Here is a 22,618-nt window from a genome sequence, read left to right on the forward strand (position 1 = left end):
AGCTGTGGCCGTCCATTGAAGCTCTGTGGCGTGGCTGAAGTCGATGTCTGTGCTGGAAGAGAAGACTGCGTCGAGTGTGTGTCCGGCGAGGTGGGTGGGGGTGGACACCAGCTGCTTGAGTCCAAGATTGGCGAGGTTGTCGAGCAGGGTGCTGGTGTTGCGGTCGTTGTTGTTCTCCAGGTGGAAGTTGAGGTCCCCCAGGAGGATGTAGTCAGCGGAGGGGAGGGCATGCGGGCTGACGAAGTCGGCGATGTCCTCGCTGAATTGGGTGCGTGGTCCCGGAGGTCGGTAGATCAGGGTGCCTCTGAGGGTGGCGTTCGGGTCGGTGTGGATCTGGAAATGCAGGTGTTCGGCGGTGGTCAGGGTGTTGTCGGTGCTGGTCGTGAGACGGATGGTGTTCCTGTGGATGATGGCGATGCCTCCTCCCATCTGGTTGGCGTTGCGGTCCCTCCGGACGATCTTGTAGCCCTCTGGGATAGCGATGGCGATGTCGGGAGCTGAAGAGGCGTTCATCCAGGTCTCCGTGAGGAAGGCAACGTCAGGGGCTGTGGCGTCTAGGAGGTTCCAGAGTTCGATGGCGTGTCTGTGGACGGAGCGGGTGTTGAGTAGGATGCACTTGAGGTGGGTGCTGCTGGTGTTCGACTTGGCGGGTGTTGGTGCGAGGCAGGTCCGGATGCAGGTGAATTTGCAGGCGTGGCAGCTGAAGGGTCCGTGGGTGCGTCGTGGTGTGGCTTGGTGGCACTCTGGGCGTCGGCCGGTGTTGAGAGCGCTGAGGGTGGCGGCTGAGTACGTCCGGTGGGTCGGTTGGGGTCTTCGAGGTCCAGGGGTCCTGGCACTGGGCGCGGTCCAGGCGCGGACGGGCGTAGACGGGCTAACCTTTGGCGCGCCTTCGGCGCACAATCGGCGCGCCCGCTGCGCGTGACCGCTGCGCGTTCGCACGGTCGCCATATAAGGCCAAGTGCGCGGGTGGGCGGGGCAGCTGGGAGGCGGGAGCGGGGAGGGAACAGAAGGGAAAAAGGGGCGTGGTCAGCGGTGGTGGCGGGAAGCGGGGAGGGAAGGCGGAGGGCGGCGAGGTAGGCGGGTAGACAGGAAGGAGAACGCAAATACGGGCAGAACTGACAAAAAAATAACAGGCACAAGTGGAAAACAAAAACGCTAACACGGGAAAAAAATCCTGGTTAAACAAGCACAAATGATTAACAAAACAAAAGCAAAACAGACGACAGCGGCGTCAGCCGGCAGCGAGGCAGGCAGCGAGGCAGAGGGCAGGGCAATGGGGCACACGCAGCAGCTGGTGGCCGTGCGGCGCGGGGGTGTCCCACAACAGTGTCAGGAAAATGTGTGGTCTGGTGATCTAGGCACTCAAATATGGGTGTTATGTACCCCTGGAAACACTGAAATGTTGCACATTTTCAGTCACATTGCAGTACCCCACTCTTCCTTTGTGCAGATATTGTAGTGTGTACATGTGGAACGAAATATCTATATCTGGTTGTGGTGTTGAGGGCTGGTACAGTTCACTAAAGAAACATGTTAGGTGGTACTCATGATCACTTCTACAACTTGTTATTCAAGGACATCATTGTTATGATAAAGGATTAATGAGGTGGGCAGGGGGCTGAAGAAATCCATGTCATATTTCACGTAGGATCTACACAGTGTGGGTATGGTGTGTTATCATTACCTATGTTGTGCTTGTGATCTTGAGTATTGTTGCATCTGAGGTAGAGTTGAGAGTTTTGACAAACCAATGAGTGAGATTTACATCATGTGGCCTGCAATGTTTATTTTGTACTTACTTTTTCAGTTATGTTAATTCAGTCTCCTACCTCATTATATTTTGCTGGTCTTCTCGTGGGTCTTTCCAATACTTTCGTATAATTAAAACATTCAAGGGCTATGTATGAGTTGAAAAGTTTGTTTAATTTACAATTGGTGACATATATTGCCAGTAAGAAGTCCCTGATTTCAAATGTGAAAGTTTTACCTAGCATTCTGATTATCCAGTTCCACCCAAGGTTTAATGCTTCTTTGACTGATAAGATGGTCATGCTATTCTCAAATTGCAAGAATCGCATGTACAAAGAAGGCTTAACTTAGTCTAAAAGATTGTTTGCAATAGTACCATCAAATAATCTGCTACTGTGTAAGTCTAGATCTATAGGACTTTGTTTATCTCTGCCTCCTTTGAAACCCCTTTACCTGCGTGATCTGTAACCCACAGATTTTAATATTTTTGTTATTCATTTTACTTGAGCAGATTAAAAAAACATTTATCAGATATCCGGGAGTAGCAGAGAGTCAGAAAATACACGAAAATGGCCAGTACTATTATTTAAGTTTGTATTGCATACTTGTATTTCTTCATGAATAAACTTATAGTTTGTAGGTATATCAAATTATTGTTATGAGGATATGTGGCTTGTAAGAATTCATACAATATAAGGTAAATGGTACATTAGACTCTGACATTGCCATTCAAATATATGACATCTTGTTATGAGAATTGATATAATATAAAGTAGTAGGTACAGTAACCAATTAAGTTCTCAACACATGTTTCACAGGCTATATCTTCTTAAGGGCAAAAATATATAATTTTATCCACACACTTGCAGAGAACTTGGAGATCGAACGTAATCAAATGCAGTGATCACACACTGGAGGAATTATATACATTGTGACATTGCAAGTATTTTGAGTGAACTAGAGCACACTGACATTTGTTTTAAAATTTGGACTGTTTAATTACGTTCTGTCTCTAAGTTCTCTGCAAGTGTGTAGATATGAATAAATATTTTTGCCCTGAAAAAGCAGACACAGCCCACACATTGGCAACTTCATTGGATAATGTACTTTCTACTTTATATTGTCTCAATTCTCATAACAAGAATGTAATATATCTACTTGCCAACTTCAAAGTCTAATGTACCATTTTACTTTATATTGTATGAATTCTTACAACAAGCAGCAAATTCTCATAACACAAATGTGATATACCTACAAACTGTGGGGGTCATTAGGATGGAGGATTTTCCGCATCCTCCGGGCCGGCGGAAGCCACCGCCGGCCCGGAGGATGCGGAAAATCCTCTGCGGACCCACCAGGACCCACCGCCACATTAGGATGGCTGGTGGGTCATGGTTTAGGTCCGCAGCTTTTCCGCCGCGGCTGGCTTACAACCGCGGCGGAAAAGCACTAAAATGGTGAAGGTGTCTCTTAGACACCTTCAGCCAGATTAGGATGTGCATGGAAACATGCTTTTCCGCGGCGGCTTTTCCGCCGTGGAAAAGCATGTGTAACTGCACTGCAGGGGCCCATTGCGGGCCCCCTAGGTGTAGTGGGGGGTGGGGGGGGCACATGGGGGGTACCTATGGTACCCCCCTGCATTTGCGTGCACAATGCAGCAGGCACCGCGCGGTGCCTGCCGCTTTGTGCACGCAAATGCTGTGCATGCATTTTTAACATTGCTGCGGGTGCAGCTTGAAGCTCCACCCGCAGCAATGTTAAAAATAGAGGATGTGACCGCCACCCTGGCGGTCACATCCTAATCTGCACAGAGGGAACGCCGCAGCCCATGCGGACGTTCCCTCATGCTCTGGGGTCGCGGACGGACTCAAGTCCGTCCGCGATCCTAATGACCCCCTATATGTTTATTCACGAAGGTGTACAAGTAAACAATACAAACTTAAATGTTGTTGTGCATGTGATTTTCGTATATTTCACGACTCCCCACTACTCTCTTATTTATTTAATGTATATGTCATGTGGATAGCTGACACTGTGGGTAAGTGTGCAGGGCCTAAACCTTGGGTTATCCACTGATCTTTATACTAAACATTTATCAAATATATAGTTGGTACCAGGCACATTGAGCAAGCGGAGAAGCCACATAGTCTGATCATTTACTAACAGTAGAATAGTACGTTGGGGGTCCATTAGACAGTAGAGCGACAATTTGCTAATTATTGATAATCAGACAAATCCATTAAATCAGACATCAGTATCTCAGATCTTCATTCAATCACTCTTTCATTATAACTGTGGTCATTCTTCTAGCCTCCACCACAGTCCATGCATATACATCTTTACTTGATTTTATAATCACAGGTTTAGATTTCTGTACCTGGTGACTTGTATCTCTTTTATCCAAACCCGACAAAATGCTATACATTTGTACATATTTTTAGCTGATTGTGCATTTGCATGCAGTCTCAAAATACAGTGGCAATGTAGTAATTTAATGTGCATTTAATCAAGGTATGTTCTACCAGTCTCAATATGCTCACTGCCACAGTCAAGAACTTCCCTACTATTACACAATTCCACACCATTTGCTTTAAAACATAGATAATTTTGCTTTTCTTTGAATGTATCAATCTATAATCGAAGACATCTTCAGTCTCTGTCTACAAAGAATCTCTAAAGCGAAACAAGCAATCTTAGCTTTGCTAGTGTGAAACATTTTGAGATTGTTTGCTCTAACAATAGTGGAAGGTAGTGGAGACTCTGGGGCTCATTTGTATGCCGGATGGACTGGATCCGTCCACCATCCTGTTGTAAATTGGGACAGTTCGCCATGCCTGTGGTGGTCCCGCAACACAAATTATGATGCGACCGCCACCATGGCCGTCGCATTTTTCATTTCAACATTGCAGCGGGTGCTGCTGACAGCAGCACCTGCCACGATGTTAAAATCGCATGTATTGCATTTCATTGCACTACATGGCAGGCACCACACGGTACCTGCCACTTGGTGCAGTGAAATGTAGGGGGTACCAAAGGTACCCCCCAAGTGTACCCCACCTCCCTCCAACACAAGGGGGGTCCGCTGCTTGCCCCAAATCCATTTCCACCTGTCTTTTCACGGTGGGATAACCGCTTACACCAAAACCCAACAGAATACGGATGTCAGGTTAGGTGCATCAAACTATCTACACTATTTAGAGTGGACCGTCTATGCATTTTTGTAAATATTTTGACAGAGGTAACAACCTCCGCCACCTCTAAATCAGGCCGTATATATTTTGTGATTTCAATTTTGGTTTATTCTTCCGTTAATTCTAGTTCCATTTCATTGTTATAGACCATACCCTAAATGAGACTTTGAATGTATAAAACTGTTGGACTTTCTGGATTCCTTAGGGCGGAACTAGTTTTTTTATGAAAGAAGTACCTTAATGTATGAGCTCGTTCAATGTAGTTGCTGGTAGAGTTATTCAATTTTGTAAAATACAGTTGTAAGTTTCTTTTGGATTATATAGTATTTGTGAGCAATTGGGCCTTGTTCAGGCGGATGCTACCCTACTCAAGCAACAGCCACAGACCTTGTCATGGTGAACCACAAAAAGTCACTAAATTAACCTGTGATTTACCCTATGGTAGCTTGGCACAAAAGCCATCAGGCTTAACAGAGGCAAAGCGTAAAGTGTTTATGCAGCACACCAGCAGTAAGGAAGTGAAAACACAACACAAGAAAATCCCACTAAAATTTAGAGAAACAGAGTAATTTAAATAAAGTATTGGACACCAAAACAACAAACACTCAATTAGTAAGACCGGATATATGCAATTTTTAAAGGTTTAGGTAAAAATAGTGATTTAAAGCACCAACTGTGGGTATCTGCACCGGACCAGGACAAAGTCTCAAGTTCAGGCCTACTGCGTTGGAGGCTGGGCCAGATACAGCAACCAGGTTAGGACGGTTGAGAATTGTACCTTATTTTCTTGTTATTTAGCTTAGCTCCATGCAGTGGCGTTTCCAGTTGAGATGTGCTGTGTTGTTTCGGAGGAGGTGTTCTGAGACTGTATCAGGTTGCATTATGCTGCATAGGTTATAATAGGGACCACAGCTGCGCTGCCAGAGCACCTTTCTCTCCACTTCCAAGGGGCCAGGATTGTGACGACACACTTGGGGGCTAGGACTCATAGCAGGCAGAGTCCAGGTGTAGGGTTCAAGATGGTAGGAGTCTTTTCCGTTCCTGAGGCTCTGATCAGGAGGCCAGCCAACTTGCCCTTTGAGTTACTCTGGTGGTCCTGGGTTCAGGGTGCGTCTTACCTGAGCAGCAGGGCAGAGCAGTCCACCTTCTGAGTCTTTCACACGTCTAGAAGTGATATGAAGAGTTGGTCGAAGGGTCCAATATTTATACCTGGTGCCCACTTTGAAGTGGGGGATGCTTCTGGAGTTTCCCCCCGAAGAGATGTCTGGAATTTCCTTCCTTCCTGTTGTGGTCTCAGTCTGTCTGGGGCACAATAGGCTGGTGTCAAGCTATTGAAGTGCAACGAGGTAGGTGACTGCTGCCCCACCTATGAAGTCAAAGATAGTCCATCCAGCCAGAACCCAGGCCCTCTATTGGGATATTGTCTGGGAGGAATACACAAATGCCAACTACACCTAATCATGTGACCCAGGTACAGGCTGCAAGCACCAAATGGTTATGACAAGAAAATGCCAACTTTCTAAAAGTGGATTTTAAATTTCAATTAGTAAGACACCAAAGTGACCTTCCTGCCATCTAACATTAGTACGTATTAAGTTAAATGAGGTGCCTCAGTGTTTTCTATGGGAGAAGTAGACCTCACCGTAGTGAAAATCAAATTTGACTTTTCCACTACCAGTACATGTAAAAATGAAAAGTACATGTCGAACTTTTTAATTACAATTACGGTGCCCGGTTTTATGGTATTTATGTTTTTGAGCATTTCGGTCTGTATTTATCCATATTTATTTTTTGCCCACTTTATCTGTATTTAGCCATATTTATCTTGTGTTTTTCATATAAATGAAGTTGTACAACTGTACATTTCCATATTAATTTAACTGACAGACTCACACTCATACTTTGATGTCTGTCTGTTTTAGCTATCTCAGCTGCCAAATATTATATAACAAAACATCCACTGGTAAATATTAGCATTATATAGCAAATGTATGTTGACACATGGCATTGTTTCATGAAATTGCATCCTACTTTCAAATTTCCCATGCTTTCTATTTGCTCAGCTGCTGGACTATAATTCATAAAAGACAGCACAAAGTCACTTAAAACAAGCCCGATTTTCTGTATTTATCCACTTTTAAAAATAAATGCAGACAGAAAACGCATTGTTTTCTGTCTGTATTTATCTGTAAAAATCCGTAAAAACTGAAAACCGGGAGCACCCTGCCGTATGTACTGTTTAGGCCTGCCTTAGGGGTGCCTGGCATGTATTAAAAAGAGATGTCAAATTGGCTATTTAAAACTGCTGGCAGGGTGCTATGGCAGGCCTGAGACATGTTTTACAGAGCACCTTAAACGGGTGGCACTCTAAGTGCTACAGGCCTACTAGTAATATGTATATGGTATACCATTTTACTAGAGGTTTAGAAGTAAATGAAATATGCCAATCAGGTGTTAGCCAATGTTACAATTTTTTAGGAAGGGGGCACAAACACGTTAGCACTGGTTAGCAGTAGTAAAGTCCAGAGAGTCTTAAGGCCAACAGAAACAAATTCAGCAAAATATGAGGGTGAAGGCAAAAGCATTGAAAATGACCCTGCAGAAAGGGCCATGTCCAGTAGTTTTTGCAAAAGCCCTAATTTTCAGTTTAGAACTACTATGTAACAGTATGTCCACATGTTCCAGTTGAATTATATTGAGAATAATTAATCTTAAACATTGTTAAATGCATGACTTTTTTTTTTATTCTGATAAATTACAGTAATCAAAACAATGTTATGCATAACTCTGTGTCTTTGTAAAAGATGAATAATTACTTCAATATGTATAAAAATTAAAAGGCATAACACATTGTAGTATTAAAATATGTATTTTATATTTAGGAGGGCGAGACAGGATAGAAGAGTGCCTAATACATATTATGATGATCCTTCTCATTCTCCTGAAAGGTATTGTATTTTATATGGTTATGAAAAATTACTGATGTGCTTTGCTGTTGAACATTATTTGAGAACTGTGAAAGATTGAAACTTCTGAGATGTTTAAGGTTTTTTGAATTTTATTTTTGTATGTCTGATTTTCAAAATGAGATGATCACCTTTCACAACCTACGTTGAAAATAGTGTCTGAAGATGAATCGCAATGTTACTCAGCTGATGACATTTATGATTGTTATATTGCATTTGAACAAAAAAAAATCATTCAGGATGTTTTGGAAGGAGGGCAAAGGATTCCCCTCATCAAGTGCCTTTAATTTATCCATGAAAAAAAACAAAAAAGTGATTGGTGGATTGTTTGCATTAAGCTTAGCCACTGGTAATTCCTTTGGTTCCCAATACATTCCATTGTTTTTCGTGCCATCTCAGTCAGAAACCAGCCATAAACAAATTATCATTGATCCTGTTCCAATAGGAACAGTCCAGTCCTATCTGCTGCATAAACACATGCAACGCATGGCCGGTTATGACCTGTTTGGACCTGGTCAGTAGGGTCTGACTTGAGTCCTATGGCATAAGGTGTGCATGGTTGTTAAGTTTGCAATGTGAGAAGGAATTACAGTCAGTTTTTCAGCTATTTGCTGGCAGAGATTGGAAACAAAATACATTACTATTAGTATTTAGCGCTTCAACAACACTTTACCCGTTTAAAACATTCCACATATGCACCAAAGTACCAACCATTACCATATTGCTTGAGCTATAACTCAAAGCAATAAAAACATTACGTTACCATGCATAGCTCATTCTTATGTCTCCTACCTCCAACCAATCTAATAGCCCATTCTTAGCTGCAAGTCCAATGTTGTCTTAGTAATAAATAAACGTCACTGGTGAGATAAGTATGAAGTGAAATCCACGCATAATGTTGTACAGCAACGCATCTTCTCTCTACAGAGGAGTCTCACATCACATTTCAGTTAGATCCGAAATATTTGTCCAAAGGAAAAATAAAGGTGGTGTCAAAAAATCTTAGATTTCCAAATAACTTTTAGGGAAGATCTGCACACAATTAGGCCGACTCTTTGCATATTTAGTTTACTCGTAATGTATTACGGTTGGTGCAGCTTAATCAAGGGGGGGAAGGTGCACAGTTAAATGGGGGCAAAACACGTTCATTTGCTAGTTACCTTTGTCAAATCCAAACAAAATTCGACAAACATCAACATTTTATGTATTTTGTTGATATATGAAGTTAGGTCATGGCAGAGCATGGGGACAGGAAGATGTTAATTTGTTAATAACTTTGGTGTCAGTGACAAATCTATATGAAATTCTTCAGACATTTACATGTTTGGAGTTCTGTTGGTATATCAGATTTTGTTCCGTTACACTGCAGGGAGCAAAGTTAATGGGAGCAAAACTATTATTATCCACTAATAACTTTGGAATTAGTTAATGAATCTGCATTAAAATCAGCAGGCTATTAGGAAGTCAATCCTATAAAGTCTTCAGGTTTGCACTGAACTCTGTAGGCTTTCTGGCAACTTTAAAAACATTCTGATGTTTTCATTAGTAGAAATGTACATATCCTTCCACCACAGCATCATATTTGCTGCTGTGGGTCGCAGCTGCATTTTACATCTGAGCTATGGTAGACCGAGTTAAAAATAAGATTCCAGGTACTTTTAGTTCTTTTGTATCTCAAATAGAGGACTAATAAACATATTAAACTTTGAGAATATGGACCAAGAAAACATGTTATAGTTTGGGTGTTTTCTGTCACATTCACCAGGGAAGAAAAATCTCAGTGTTAGCTGGGTAACATGCTGATCTTGCAATTTGCAGTTGTGTTCTCTACATAGAGAAGTCTGTACTTCTTCAGTATCTCAGCTATGAGATGGCACCTGAATTCGAAGCTTGAAAAAAAATAAGTGAAATTCCTATATGACTGATAGATATATAAAAAAGACGTAGAGCTTATGAAACCAAAACACAGGAAAACCAACACTCCATCCTCTATATATACAGCAGTAGACTGAGCAGGAGTTCAATCACCACTCCAGCATTTTGCATTGTACTGCATGAAATGCAAAAATTAAGATGTGGTGAGATGATCCCATAAAAGTGAAAGATGTTTTAAGACCCCTACATGAAATGTCAGCAGGAAACACATTCTTTGACACTCTATTATGAGCACAACTTATCAAATTAAGAAAAAAGTATCTAAACGCCTAAAAAATACATTATTAGGCTTTTGGCTAACCCTGTTGCGCACTGTTGAAGGCTGCTCACAGCCGCAGTTGGCTGCTTGGTCTGGCCGTTGGTCATGCCCTGCAACCAAATCCTGCATTTGCACGGCTGTATGACCCTCTGAGGTAGGATGGCTGCAGGCTTTGCACAGCTAAAGACCATGCCCATGAGGAAGAGGTATGTGTGTATACAAAAATATATGCGCTTGTATTATATCATCGAACAAACTGATACTGAAAAAAACATAATTAAAGTGAACGTATGGCAAGCATTGGTCATAACACCTCAATGTATCTATAATTCATACAAAACACCAAAGTCATAGACATGCATTTATAACCAAATCCGATTGAAATTCATCAGTTATGGTTAGTTTCACAATTCATCATTTGCACACTAGCCGTGTAAATTTAAACTTGCACACCAGATACAGTGATTATAGCCGCACAATATTTATAACAATAAATATGAGGATTTCACACCACATCTTCAAATTTCAGCACATACACAAGGAAATAATACTGTAGCTAAAGTTGTGTTGTTTATGATGTTAATACTATGTTCATATGTTAACTCAGTAGTGAGATAATGCTATTTGTGAAATAATCTGCAACATCAACTGTGATGTCCTGAGCATTGCAATTTCTTCATTTTTGTTTTTTTTACATATTTTCCATACAATCTAACCATTAGTCAGTCAGTCAATCACTTTTATTCGATTTTTTTAAATCTAACAATTATATAAAAACAATTATTTAATTTTAAGATTATTTGTTTTTTATTTATATATATTTCACTGTAATGTTGCCCTCACAACCAATTTACTCGGAAGGTCTTGGGGATGTCTGTCATATTTTGCCAAATAGGAGCCACTATATATGAATTGCAATAATTGGCCAAGTAATCACTTCTTTTTTTTAAGATAGTGGATGGATACAGTCAAAAAGAAAGTGTCCATCCTACCATATACAACTCAGTATGTAACTCAGCATCCTATGCTAAAAAAACAGTTGTCCTAAAATGGAATATTTGACATACTAGTGTGATTTGAAAATCATAAATTGTGGTCACATGAAAGGAACAGCTCATTAAAGAACTCCAAACTTTCTTCTGTCCCGTTTTACTAATGGCGGTGTCAGGAAAATTGGATTGTGTCAATAAGGATGAAGTGTTCCTCATTAGTATATCGATATAGCCACATGAGGCACAAGTTTAGCACCGATACCTGCACCTTTATATGGAGAACAAAATATCTTTGAAACAATAGACTGTTTCTAATTCAAGCCGATTCAGAAAAATCCATGATTAACTTGTGGTTGCAATGTTGGTAAATAACAGTCAACCCCTCAGTGATTGAAACTTGATACCAGATAATTAATTAAAGTAGTATCCTTAAGACGGGTAGTTATTTCATCCTTCTAGGTCTATGAAAGGAATTTAGATATTTGCAATGTGGTCTCAAAATTATTTTAATACCAGATATTATTGGCTCAAATGGTGAGGTTCTCTATTTGGTTTAATTCATATAGTAATGGATATTAAGTAAATGTAGAAAAAAATATCTTTAAGGGAACCCAACTTTTTTTTATCTTTTGCTACTTTAATTTCAATCAAAAGCAGCAGTTCATATATTATTCTGGGGCCAATTGTAAAGCTGGAGTTGTTTAATAACACTGCTTAATTGCATTTCAAAATATTAAGAATTAAAATATCCCTATGTTTCCCTGCTGATTTGATGATTCACTAGTTGTGCCAATAATTTCCAAAGTTCTCTATTAGATAGAAATGATTAAATGCCTCACAATAAATGGCCTTTCTCACAATGTGTTACAAGAGCATTCCCCACCGGCTAACAAAGATGAGTTGGAGGTTTAAGCAAAAACCGATAGATTTGACTTTTGAAATGCAGTAGATTTGAGTCATATAGGCCTTTGTGCATGTAAATTGAACTTTCAGACGCAAATTAAATTGTAGTGAGTGTGAAGTTGTTAATGATTCACACATCTTGGTTTACACTTAAATAAAGAGTTTTACACATAATTGCTTGTGCAAGTAAATCTTCTCTGACTGGTTTTAGCGGTTGTTGAGACGTGGGAAGTTCTAGAAAGCTTTATACATCAATTTCCCCTCCTGAAAAGAGACAAGGTTTTATGTTTGTCAAGGGCAGGATTCAATCTGTTCCAGGATAGCAGTTTGAGGCGACTACCACAAAATGGTTTCTCATCAGATAAAAGATTTTTCCCTTGGAGAATACTTGTTATTAATAGTTTAAAAGTGTTGTTTTAACTCATGCAAGATATTTTCCATTGTTTAAATGTACTCTGTACACATTTTTTCATGGTTCATGCCCCATATTTTTCTAAATGGGTTCTCATCATTTTTTATTTTTTTACGAAGAGTACACATAGGAATCTTTGACTTTCACAGCATCTCAGACATACTGTTAAAAGTTGCATACATTCCTCCCACGAACTTAACATTTAGTAGAAATGTAGAAGTTAAATAGATTCAGTATTTTTTTTTTGACCTGTTGATAAGGATACTATTCAATTCTGTCTTGACTAATATAATGGTATTCGTAAAGATTGTGTAGTGATTCTTTTGTAAATGCAATGTGTTTCTTGTTTTTTCAATAAGTATTATTTTATTATTAATTTGAATTGTCTTTTCACTTATGAATCAGTCCTATAGCACATAGCTGTATATTAAGCACTGATTTCTCATTAATGACTGAAATGAATGTATGCAAGGCCTATCCTGCACTGACCATGTGATATTTTGTTGCAGGATTAAACAGGAGTATTTAACTGGGATTCACAAATTGTGACCATATCGTATAATATCTGTGTGTTGTTAAATTGACGCAGAGGCAGTGAAAGTGAAAATGAAACATTGAGCCACATTTTGATATCTAGTTTAAAAACTGCCAAACTTGACCACTGTTTGATTTGTAGTTTTGAAAGGGCCTTTTACCCTTCTCTTTAAAATTGAATGTGGAAGAGACTTCAACTGCTGGGGTATTCAGATGCACGATCCCCTTTATCTGCATGGATTATTCATTTTGAGAGCGGGATTAGGATGTGGACCATTCCTATTGGGCTATACATATTGACTGCCTCTTCTCCCCCTGAGTACCTGTGGATATATGGATATATATATATATATATATATATATATATATATATATATATATATATATATATATATATATATATATATATATATATATATATATATATATATATATCTCAATTTGCAGTGTGATACCCAGCGGCGGGACCAAGCCGCTTTTACTTTACTATACGCACCCCACAGACCCAGGGAGTGCCACCTCCCTGGGGCTTTATTTTATTTTGTAAATAAATGTGTAGGGGGGTTTGTGCCCCCCACGCTGCTCCGAGGACCACCACCTCCCTGGAGCTTTATTTTTTTAAATAAATGTGTGGGGGGCTAGTGCCCCTCGCAGCCCCTGGGACCGCCACCTCCTTGGGACGAAATTGAAAAGATGCGTGGCCTGGCTCCAGCTCCCCCCACCCCCCACAGAGTCCCGGGGACCACCACCTCCATGGGGACTTAGTATTGTTGGAGGGGGCCACGCCGTTCCCCTCGTGGAGCCGTAAATGGCGCTGAGAACCTCCACCCCCAGGGCCAGCTCCAGCAGTGTCCCAGCATGCCCACCCCCGAGACATTGCAGTTTGCAAACTCTGCTTTGCTTCATGGAAGCGAGAGCATTGAAAATGTGTTTGCTTCCATGAAGCAAAGCAGAATTGCTTTTGGGCAGAGGGAGCTGCATGTTTTCAGCTCTCTCTGCCCAAAAGCAATGCCTGCTCCAGCAGGAGGTGGGGAGCCGGCAGGAACCGTGGGGGCCTTGAGGCTCTCCTGTGGTCCCCAAGGACGTGGCCATGCCCCGGGGGAAGGGCTCTGAGGGATGGAGACCCCGGACCATGCAGGCACCCTACGCATTTTTTTTTTAATGAAATGTTGTGACCATACCCTGGAGGATGGGGTCCTTGGGGCTACATTGGCCTCAGGAGGGGGCCATGCGGCCCCCCTTGAAAAATGGAAAAAGTTGAGCTAACTATAACTTACGCCCCCACAATGCATTGCTTTTGACTTCACATATTACGTCACTCATGACATGGTCACTGACATCCCTCATGACATCACTCATGACATCTTAAATGACACTGTGGTCCCTCCTTATTTTTGATGAATTGCCCAGAGGAGGTGACGTCCTTGGGGCTGCTGGTACAGGTCCCTGCATTCATTTGATCTCTAGCCCCGGGGGAAGTGGTGGGCCCCTTACGGCCTCCCATGCATGAATTTTACATTTAGCCCCAGGAGGTGGTGGTCTCCAGGGCTGTTGGAGGGCTGCGCATGCCCCCCTTCATTATTTTAGTATACTTAGCCCCAGGGAAGTGGCGGATCCAGGGCGGCCCTACCCCCATACGTATTGTTAAGTGCCCCGGGGTGGTGGCGGTCCCTGGCTCTGCAGGGGGGCATGCATTAGTTTACACACATTAGCTCCGTGGGTACCCCTGCATACATAAATACTAATTCCCTGGGATGGGTGTCAGTCCCTGGGGAATTCATATTCCCTTTGAGGGGGGGCCCGTGTGCCCCCTCCTATTTAACTGGCACGCCCTCAGGACCTGGCCCACCCGGGGGTTAATTAAAAACATGCGCAGGAGACGGCCTGTTTTTTATTTTTACCGCAAATTCATGAGTATTGTGATTTTGCTGTATTGTTATTTAATTGTAAATGCTTTTCTGGCCTGTCGGCCCCTCTGGGACCTCAGGACCAACTTTATAGGGTCAGGGTATGACCCTTTCTTTTCTTCTTTTTTTTTTACGGGACTCGGCTTAAGCCTAGTCCTAAAATAGCTGCCAACACTACCTGGTTGAAGTGTTGGCAACCAATCAGAGCTCTGCATTTCCCTGCATTTGCTGGTTATTTTTCACAGTCATTGTTGCCCCAGCAATCACTAACTCCGCTTCTTAAATTACAACTACTGAATGGATTTACACCAAAAATCACAATCTGCGCAACCAAATCTACCTTTCTGCCAAATTTGGTGTAATTCTGTCCAGCAGTCCGGGCTCCAGTCATGTCTAAAGGTCCTTCGGGAATCAACATAGGAAAACTCACTTTTTTTGACACCCCGGTTTAAAGATCATCCTAAAACTTTCCATGCTAGACCTAACTTTACACTTTTTTGGGAAAATCTTGGGAAAATCTGTCAATCAGCGTCAAAGTTAAAGGCAAGTCAAAAAATGCTTTTCCTATGGAAATATGGTCCTAACTCGAACCCCTGCTTGCAGGCGCCAGTAGGTAGTATATATATATATATATATTTATGTATGTATGTGTACATATATATATATATATATATATTTTGGAAAATCGCCACGCTGCAGACTGCCACTGCATAAATCCAAAATGACGAGGAGTGAACCCAATAGTTGCTGGTGCAAACAAGTGAATTATTTCATGATTGCCAGCGCTGCCGCCATGACGCGTTTCGCCTCCAAGGAGGCTTGATCACATATATATATATATTTATGTATATATAGTGCTGTTACAAAGTTAGCTTAAAATGAGCTAAGCATGCTGCTGTGCAAGTGGTTAAAATAATACCAATTCAAACATATGTCGGTGGCAAAGGCAGGCAAAAGCATCAGCAGTGCACACGCAGTGAGTAAGGACCTTTTAGTTCACCCCGTAGCCCAGGTTTTGTCTGAGTTGGCCAGGTAAGGGTTCGAGTCCTGTCGAGTCCACTGATTGCAAAATCAGGTTTTCAGTCCTCAAGAGTAGTGAGTGTAGTGATCGCTCTTTAACCCCTTGTCTGCTGATGACGGAACCGCTCCGTCATCAGCTGCGGTGGCGCTGTGCTTATGACGGAGCGGTTCCGTCATGGCCCGCTCGCTGCTCATGCGCGGCGCGAATTCCGCGCCGGCGCTGAGCGTTCTATTGAGCGGGGCGGGCCGTGACGGAACCGCTCCGTCATAAGCACAGCGCCACCGACGCTGGTGACGGAGCGGTTCCGTCACCAGCATGCGGCCGCCCCGCCCCCTTAGCACTGCGGCGGAATAGCCGCCGCAGTGAAGGGGTTAAAGGTGCACCAGGATATCTGGGGTGAAGCTGAGCACTTTTTTATGCGATAGAGACATCTAGTCGCAGATTCCTCATCTGTGAATTCTCCCCAGGGACCAGACTGGATCTGGAAAAACATTCAACAAGACCTATGCATGTCAGTAGTGGGCTTTGTGCGACTCTCTAGTGATGCTGACCATCGGATATGATGTAGACGGAGTCCATATATGCCCCTTCCCGAAGCGCTGATGCCAGTTTCTTTTCTGTGCTTTCAACGCAGAACCGGTAGCAGTTCCTAAGGGCTTTTTTTGGCCTACTTCAGCATTTTTGTCGAACTGACCAGTGTGCCTTTAAACCTCTCTCGTATCCTTGGGGTTCAAGCCTTTTGGGTCCATATGTTGTCCACAGACCCTCACTCTATTTGTGCCTGGGGTCCACCATGACTCAGAGGAGTTAGACTCCTGTTCGCCAACTTCACCCAAAGGCTCTGCGGGAACGTCATATGAAGCTCCTAGCGGCGCCTAAGTCAGTCTTGCAAGACTTCTGTCGACCTTGGTCCCCTTCAGTCTCCACAGACCACCTACAGGTGCACTCCAGGATCCGTTCCTGTGGCTGTCACTCTCCATCGATGTCCCAAGGTAAGGCATGACATAGGTGGTTAAAGTTGTGGCATCCCCCAACCTCACCTCATAAAGCCTCTGTCTCCCACACCTCCTCCCAATCTACAGCTGAGAAGGAGGTACACAAGTCCATCCAATGCCTCCCTTCCTTCCCTGGAGCCGGGGCGACTCTGACCCAGATGTGAGAATACAATAATTCTCTTCATGCTATGTTTGGGTCTTTGCCTTCCCCTGGAACGCCTTTGGGCCCCAAGGAGGTGCGAGAAGGTGTAACTGTGTCCACGTCGGCGAGATCGCCCTCTGCCTCAGTTCGGCCTTCTGATTCCATAGTCAAGTTTGTTTTGCTGCTGGAGCACAGCCCTTTGAGGTTCCCACCTTTGGTGCCTGGGTCTGATCAGTCGACTTCGACGACAACCCAGATTGACGCCACTCCACTTCCCCTTTCCTACGCTGGGATATCTCTGATTCGGCACCGGGTAACATCTGAGGCAGTGCCCCCTTTTTCAGAAACCTGCCTGCTCGCTGTGGGGGTCGCTCTTGTTTTTCCTTCTGAGTTACATGATTTTGGAGGTGATGAAGAGGTTTTGGAGTTTCTACATGCCATGTCTTACACTGCCGGGCTTCCTATGATGGATAGCTGGCTGACTGAGCTGGGTGATGCTAGTGACTTGGAGGCTTCCCCAGCCTCGGGTCTCCTTTCCCCTCCTGGCCTTGCTACAGAGGCGAGCTGACATGCTGAGGCGGGTTTCTGTGGTTTGGGAGTTGACATTTCCTTCTTTGGGAGTGACTACTTATCCTTTACGTGGCTTCCTCCATCCTGGCCTAACAGGGGTAGAGCCGGTGCTTCCCTATAGTGAAGCCCTAGTTGACATTTTCTTTGGGGCTTGGGCTAAACCTGATACGGAGGCCCCTGTGGATTGCTCTATTTCTCACAGACACCATGGTGCCCCAGGGGATCCAGGCCTGTCTCCTCCGACATCCTACTCATCACAGTTTTGTGGTACAGGCCACTTTGGCCTCTCATGATCACAACTCTCTTCCTAATGTCCCTCCAGACAGAGACTCCAGAAGACTAAACACTTGTGGCAGGCATATATTCTTCTCCACCACTTCTGCAGTATAGTCCCTTAATACTTCTTGTGTTCTTGGACGCTTTTCCCATACCTATGGAATTCATTGGCACGCCTGATGCCTTTACTTCCTGATGAGAACCAGAATGATCTTGCCCATTTAATATGGGATGGACCCCAAACAGCTAAATTGATCATCCAAAGTGGTTTAAATGCAACTGATACTGTAGACCGGGCCATGGCCTCTTCAGTGGCACTACGTTGTCATGCCTGGCTGTGCATCTCTGGGTTTTCAAAGGCTGTTCAGGCTACCTTGATTAACATGTCCTTTGATGGCACCTGTCTATTCAGTGCCCTTGCTGACACTGCATTATAGCAGTTTCGGGAAAGTTGGGCCAAAGCAAACTCTGAATTCTGTACATCTGCCTTACCCAGAAGACTTGTTATCCTAGCTCCCCACGGACCTTGTATGGGGGACGTTCTTCTTTCCTTACCATTTGAGCTATTGGCAGTCTTCTGGCTGCCATTTTACTTTAAGCATTCCACCTTCTGGGGCCACTTGGTGATGTATTCCTGCCTTCAGCAGGTGTCATTCTTTCTTCAAACCATCAAAGATGAATTGTAGCTCCCGTTCTAAGAGTGTCTTTTTTGTTTTGTGGGCCTGAGTAGGTTTTCATCCTTAACGGTATAGGGGTTTTCTTCTTTCCAAACTTCATGCAAGTAGTCATAATTTATGGTATTTCTTTTTTATCTTATTTGAACCAAAAGAAAAGTAAAACACCACATTAGCGTCATTGTTGCACGTCAAAATGTTTTCAAAATTGGCTTGAGCATCAGCTAAGAACCCGCCCTTTGTCCACTCACCTACAATATTTAAAATGGGGGTTACAGAGTCAGTGAAGAGGTCAGGATCCATTTTGAGGGGGAGACACACAATCCCCATTGATATTTATTCCACTTGCCTCAAATTTTCTCCCATTTTCTTTACTACTTTTTCAGCTATCATACTCAAGTCCATATAATTTTTGTCAATCCCTCAGCAAGCGGCATTTCAGCCCCCCAATAACGGGCAATGTTGCATTTAGATATCGCCAGGCTCAGAGTCATCCAGGTCTGTTCCATTCGGTTAAGGTCTGAATCTTCCTATACGTTGAGTAAGCACCATTTAGCAGTAAGAGGCACAGATGCACCACACAAAGTGTTCATACAATTTACAACATGCTTCCAAATAACGTTGTATATCCAGACGTCCTTTGATAATATGGAAAACTGTACCTTTCTGAGCACATTTTCTGTGACAGTAGTCCGCTGTTGCTGTACCTGTTTTCATTAATGTGGTACAGGTGAAATAGGCTCTATGCAATATATTAAGCTGCACCAGACATAATCTGGCCCTTATTGCTATTTCCCTCTGAGAGGCTAGGGTCTCAGGCCATTCATCTTCTTCTATGCCACCCAAATCTAAAGCCCACTTCTCATGCAGATGCACTAGGGTATCAGGGATGTTATTGATGAGTTTGCGATACATGATGGAGTTCGCCTTGCTCATCATGTGGTCAACGAGTAGCTAATCCTCTAAAGGGGTGGATACAGGCAGTTCTTCGCCTCTAGGCAGTGTTGTATGGAGAACGTGTCTGACTTGTAAATAGTTGTACATCTCAGTGGGAGCTTATCAGTAGTCTCTCTGTAAATCAGTAAAGGGAATTACTGCTTCCCATACCCAAAGATCTTCTCTTCTGGGCTGCCCACTCAGATCACATTTGTCAAATCCCAGAAGCACACACAGGTGCCCATAGGGCCGTGGATTGTGTCCTCCAGTGCCACCAGAGCTGTGTGCCAAAGACTGATCAAGACGTGGGGGAGCAGAATGAAAAGCATGGAAATACCTCCAAGGGTGCATAGTTAGGTGATCCATACAAAGCAATGGCTCATCTTCTGGTAAGTGTACTCATTGGATGATAGTGGCGAGCTGCCCAGTAATACTTCTGTATATCAGATAATGCTATTACACCATCATACCACCTCCTTGTGAGTTTGCAAAGAGCAATTCGTGCTGACACCCATTTCATAGTAATGTGTATAATGTGTGCACTGTGACAAGGTATGGAGTATTATGGAAGGCATATAGAAAACGGGGCAGTGCCATCATCTTGAAAAGCGCTACCCTACCTAGTGGGGACAGGCACCGGGATCTCCAATGATAAACGTCTTTCTTAACCATAACCAGTGGAGGTAGTAGATTTTTCTAGTAAAAGAGCTCTGGGTCAGTAGTGGAACAGATTCCTAGATTTGTGAAGCCCTCCATAGTCAACCTGTCCTCATAGTCTCAAGGTAACTAGGTTGGTTGGCCATGCAGTACATAAATCAATGATTATGCCCAATTGATCGTGGATCCAGAATAGCAGCCAAATATATTAAGTAAATGCATTATCCTGTTCAAGGAGAATTAAGGATCTGCCACATACAACAGGAAGTAGTCAGCATAAAGACTCTTTCCTCCCATTGATCTGGCCAGTGTAGTGTCCCCAAAGCAGGGGATCCATTTGGATCCAAGAGGTCAGGGGTTCCAACATTAGGGCGAAAAGGAGAGGGAGAGTGGGCATCCCTGCCGGGTGCCACGCTGCAGAGGTAAGACTTGCGAGGTTCCTCCATTGGCCACCACTTGGGCCAGGGGTTCAGTGTACAAAAGTCAGACCAGCCTACAAATCGAGAACCAAAGCCCATTTTTGCTAGCATCTCAAAGAGATAAGGCCATTCAACTGTATCTTCTTGAATATATCTTGCCTGTGCAGTCTACTCAAATTGAGCGCAGTCTGCACCACAGCATAAATCAGGATTGATCAGATGGACTACTTTAATAATGACTTGTATTAACTGGGAAGCCAGGAATGCACCCAATATTTTAACCAGCATGAGGACTGGGATTGGCCTGTATGAGGCACAGTCATTTGGCGGTTTGCCCTCCTTGTGTATGATGACAATGGTAGCCACTTGCTGGTCTCGAGGGAAGGTCCCCTATTCTCTACTTTCTTTAAACATCCGTAGTATGTGCGGGGCAATTTTCAGAGCAGTGAGTTTGTGAAGTGCGATGGGCATCCCATTTGGACCCAGCACCTTACCTGTATTTAGATCTTCAATCGAGCGAACTGTCTCTTCTTACGTAAGGCTGCCCTCAAGGAGGGCATTATCATTTGTGAAGGAAGAAAGTGCTTAGTCTGCTAAGAACTCACAGAATTCTTCAGCTGTCGTGGCACAAGATGGGAAGAACAGTTGAGAATAGTAAGAAGCAAAGCTTTGGCAATAGCTAATTTTTTGGTGAGCCATTCACCTTCCCCAGAGCAAATCTTTAATACCTATGGGCTCGCCTTCTCCTTATCCAACCAGACAAGGAGTCTACCAGCCCTGTCCCCTGCTTCATAGATGAGGTGCAAAGTTACCCTATGCTTGGTCCTGGCCTCCTCCATCACTATATCCCTATATTTTCACTGGGTTTGTGCTAGTTTGTGTCCGGTGTCAGTTTGATTTTAGTGGGCCAACTGTGTTTACAACTGCAAGATGTCACCTTCTATAACTTTCAGTCCGGCCCTTTTATCTCTCTAATGACCTACAATTAGGACGAGGGCTGCCCCCTAATCACCATTTTATAGGCTTCCCTCACTGATGAGGCTGAGTCTACAGTTGCCTAATTTTCGGTAAAGTAATGTTCTGTACTGGCAAAGTGCTTGTCCGGCTCCCCATTCCCACCAGAGCGGGTAATGATCAGAGATGCATCAAGCCAGGTGAAGAAAATGGGAGAGACAATGAGCCAAAGCCTTCCAAGACCAGCACATACCCAGTTCTAGAGAGGGTACCATGAGCTGCTGAGTGGAAAGTAAAGTCTTGCATTGTGGGATTATTTATGTTATTTTGCTCGCTTGTGTGGATGCACTATTGGCTTGCTCAGTGTTCCTGATGGAACATATTCTGAATGCCTCTTAGGCATTCCAGGGTATGCTTATGGTATTTTAGTTTCTATTGTAACACTGGACAGATTGTGCATGAGGCTTCCGGCTTGCACTTACGCCTTATTGAGTGTGTCTCTCGTCCTGCTTCCTTCATTCCTTTGAGTATTTGGTATACTTTATTATGGCTTTACTTAGTGTTTCCTGACACGCTCTCCTTTTCCTAGGAGTTGCAACGTGCGGTATAGTCCCCTCCTTGCAAAATCTAGTGCCGCTATCATTGCATCATTCCACTGCTATAGCCGCCTGCAATCAATATTTCTGATGGGATGGGCGTGCCGTCCCTTTCATGGATACCTGTTGTGCTTGTTTGTTTTTGAAAAAAAAAGAACAGGTCCATTATACAAGTCAAACATGATATAGCGCTATATCTATATTATGTTATATATATATTGCTTAGTGTGTGAAATTTGTCCGACATTTAACTTCCTCCCTATTTTCTGCTGCTTTTTCATGTTGTAAAAAACAGTTGATGGACAGAATGCAGAACAATGTCTTACATTCACCCCAGTACAAATATCTGGGCCTAAATCCATTGTTTTTTTGCACTCCACACCACCCTAGGTCAGACACTGGCTATATGCAAATCAGCCTTAACCCTGTGCCTCATGGGAACAATCCAGCCCGAACTACCAAGCCATTTCTTTCCTAGACCGTAATCAAGCATCCAAAGACCGGTTTCTGGCTATCAGCCTTCTTCAGCC

General features: G+C 43.2%; 1 protein-coding gene across 2 annotated transcripts in view; it reads left to right on the top strand.

Annotated features, from left to right (window-relative positions):
* The window catches only part of RIMS2 (regulating synaptic membrane exocytosis 2), a 1,859,827-nt gene that overhangs the window by 1,347,445 nt on the left and 489,764 nt on the right, over nucleotides 1–22,618 (top strand). Inside the window, exon 22 of one of the 2 annotated variants that reach the window (XM_086966100.1) lies at nucleotides 7,823–7,888. The exons of the other annotated variant lie outside the window; for it this stretch is intronic. Within the exon in view, the coding sequence (XP_086822226.1) occupies nucleotides 7,823–7,888 (66 nt within the window). The remainder of the gene's footprint in view (nucleotides 1–7,822; nucleotides 7,889–22,618) is intronic. 2 annotated transcript variants of the gene reach the window in all.

This window comes from Lissotriton vulgaris, chromosome 4_1 (genome assembly GCF_964263255.1).
Source record: "Lissotriton vulgaris chromosome 4_1, aLisVul1.2, whole genome shotgun sequence".
In the NCBI taxonomy this organism is placed as follows: Eukaryota; Metazoa; Chordata; class Amphibia; order Caudata; family Salamandridae; genus Lissotriton; species Lissotriton vulgaris.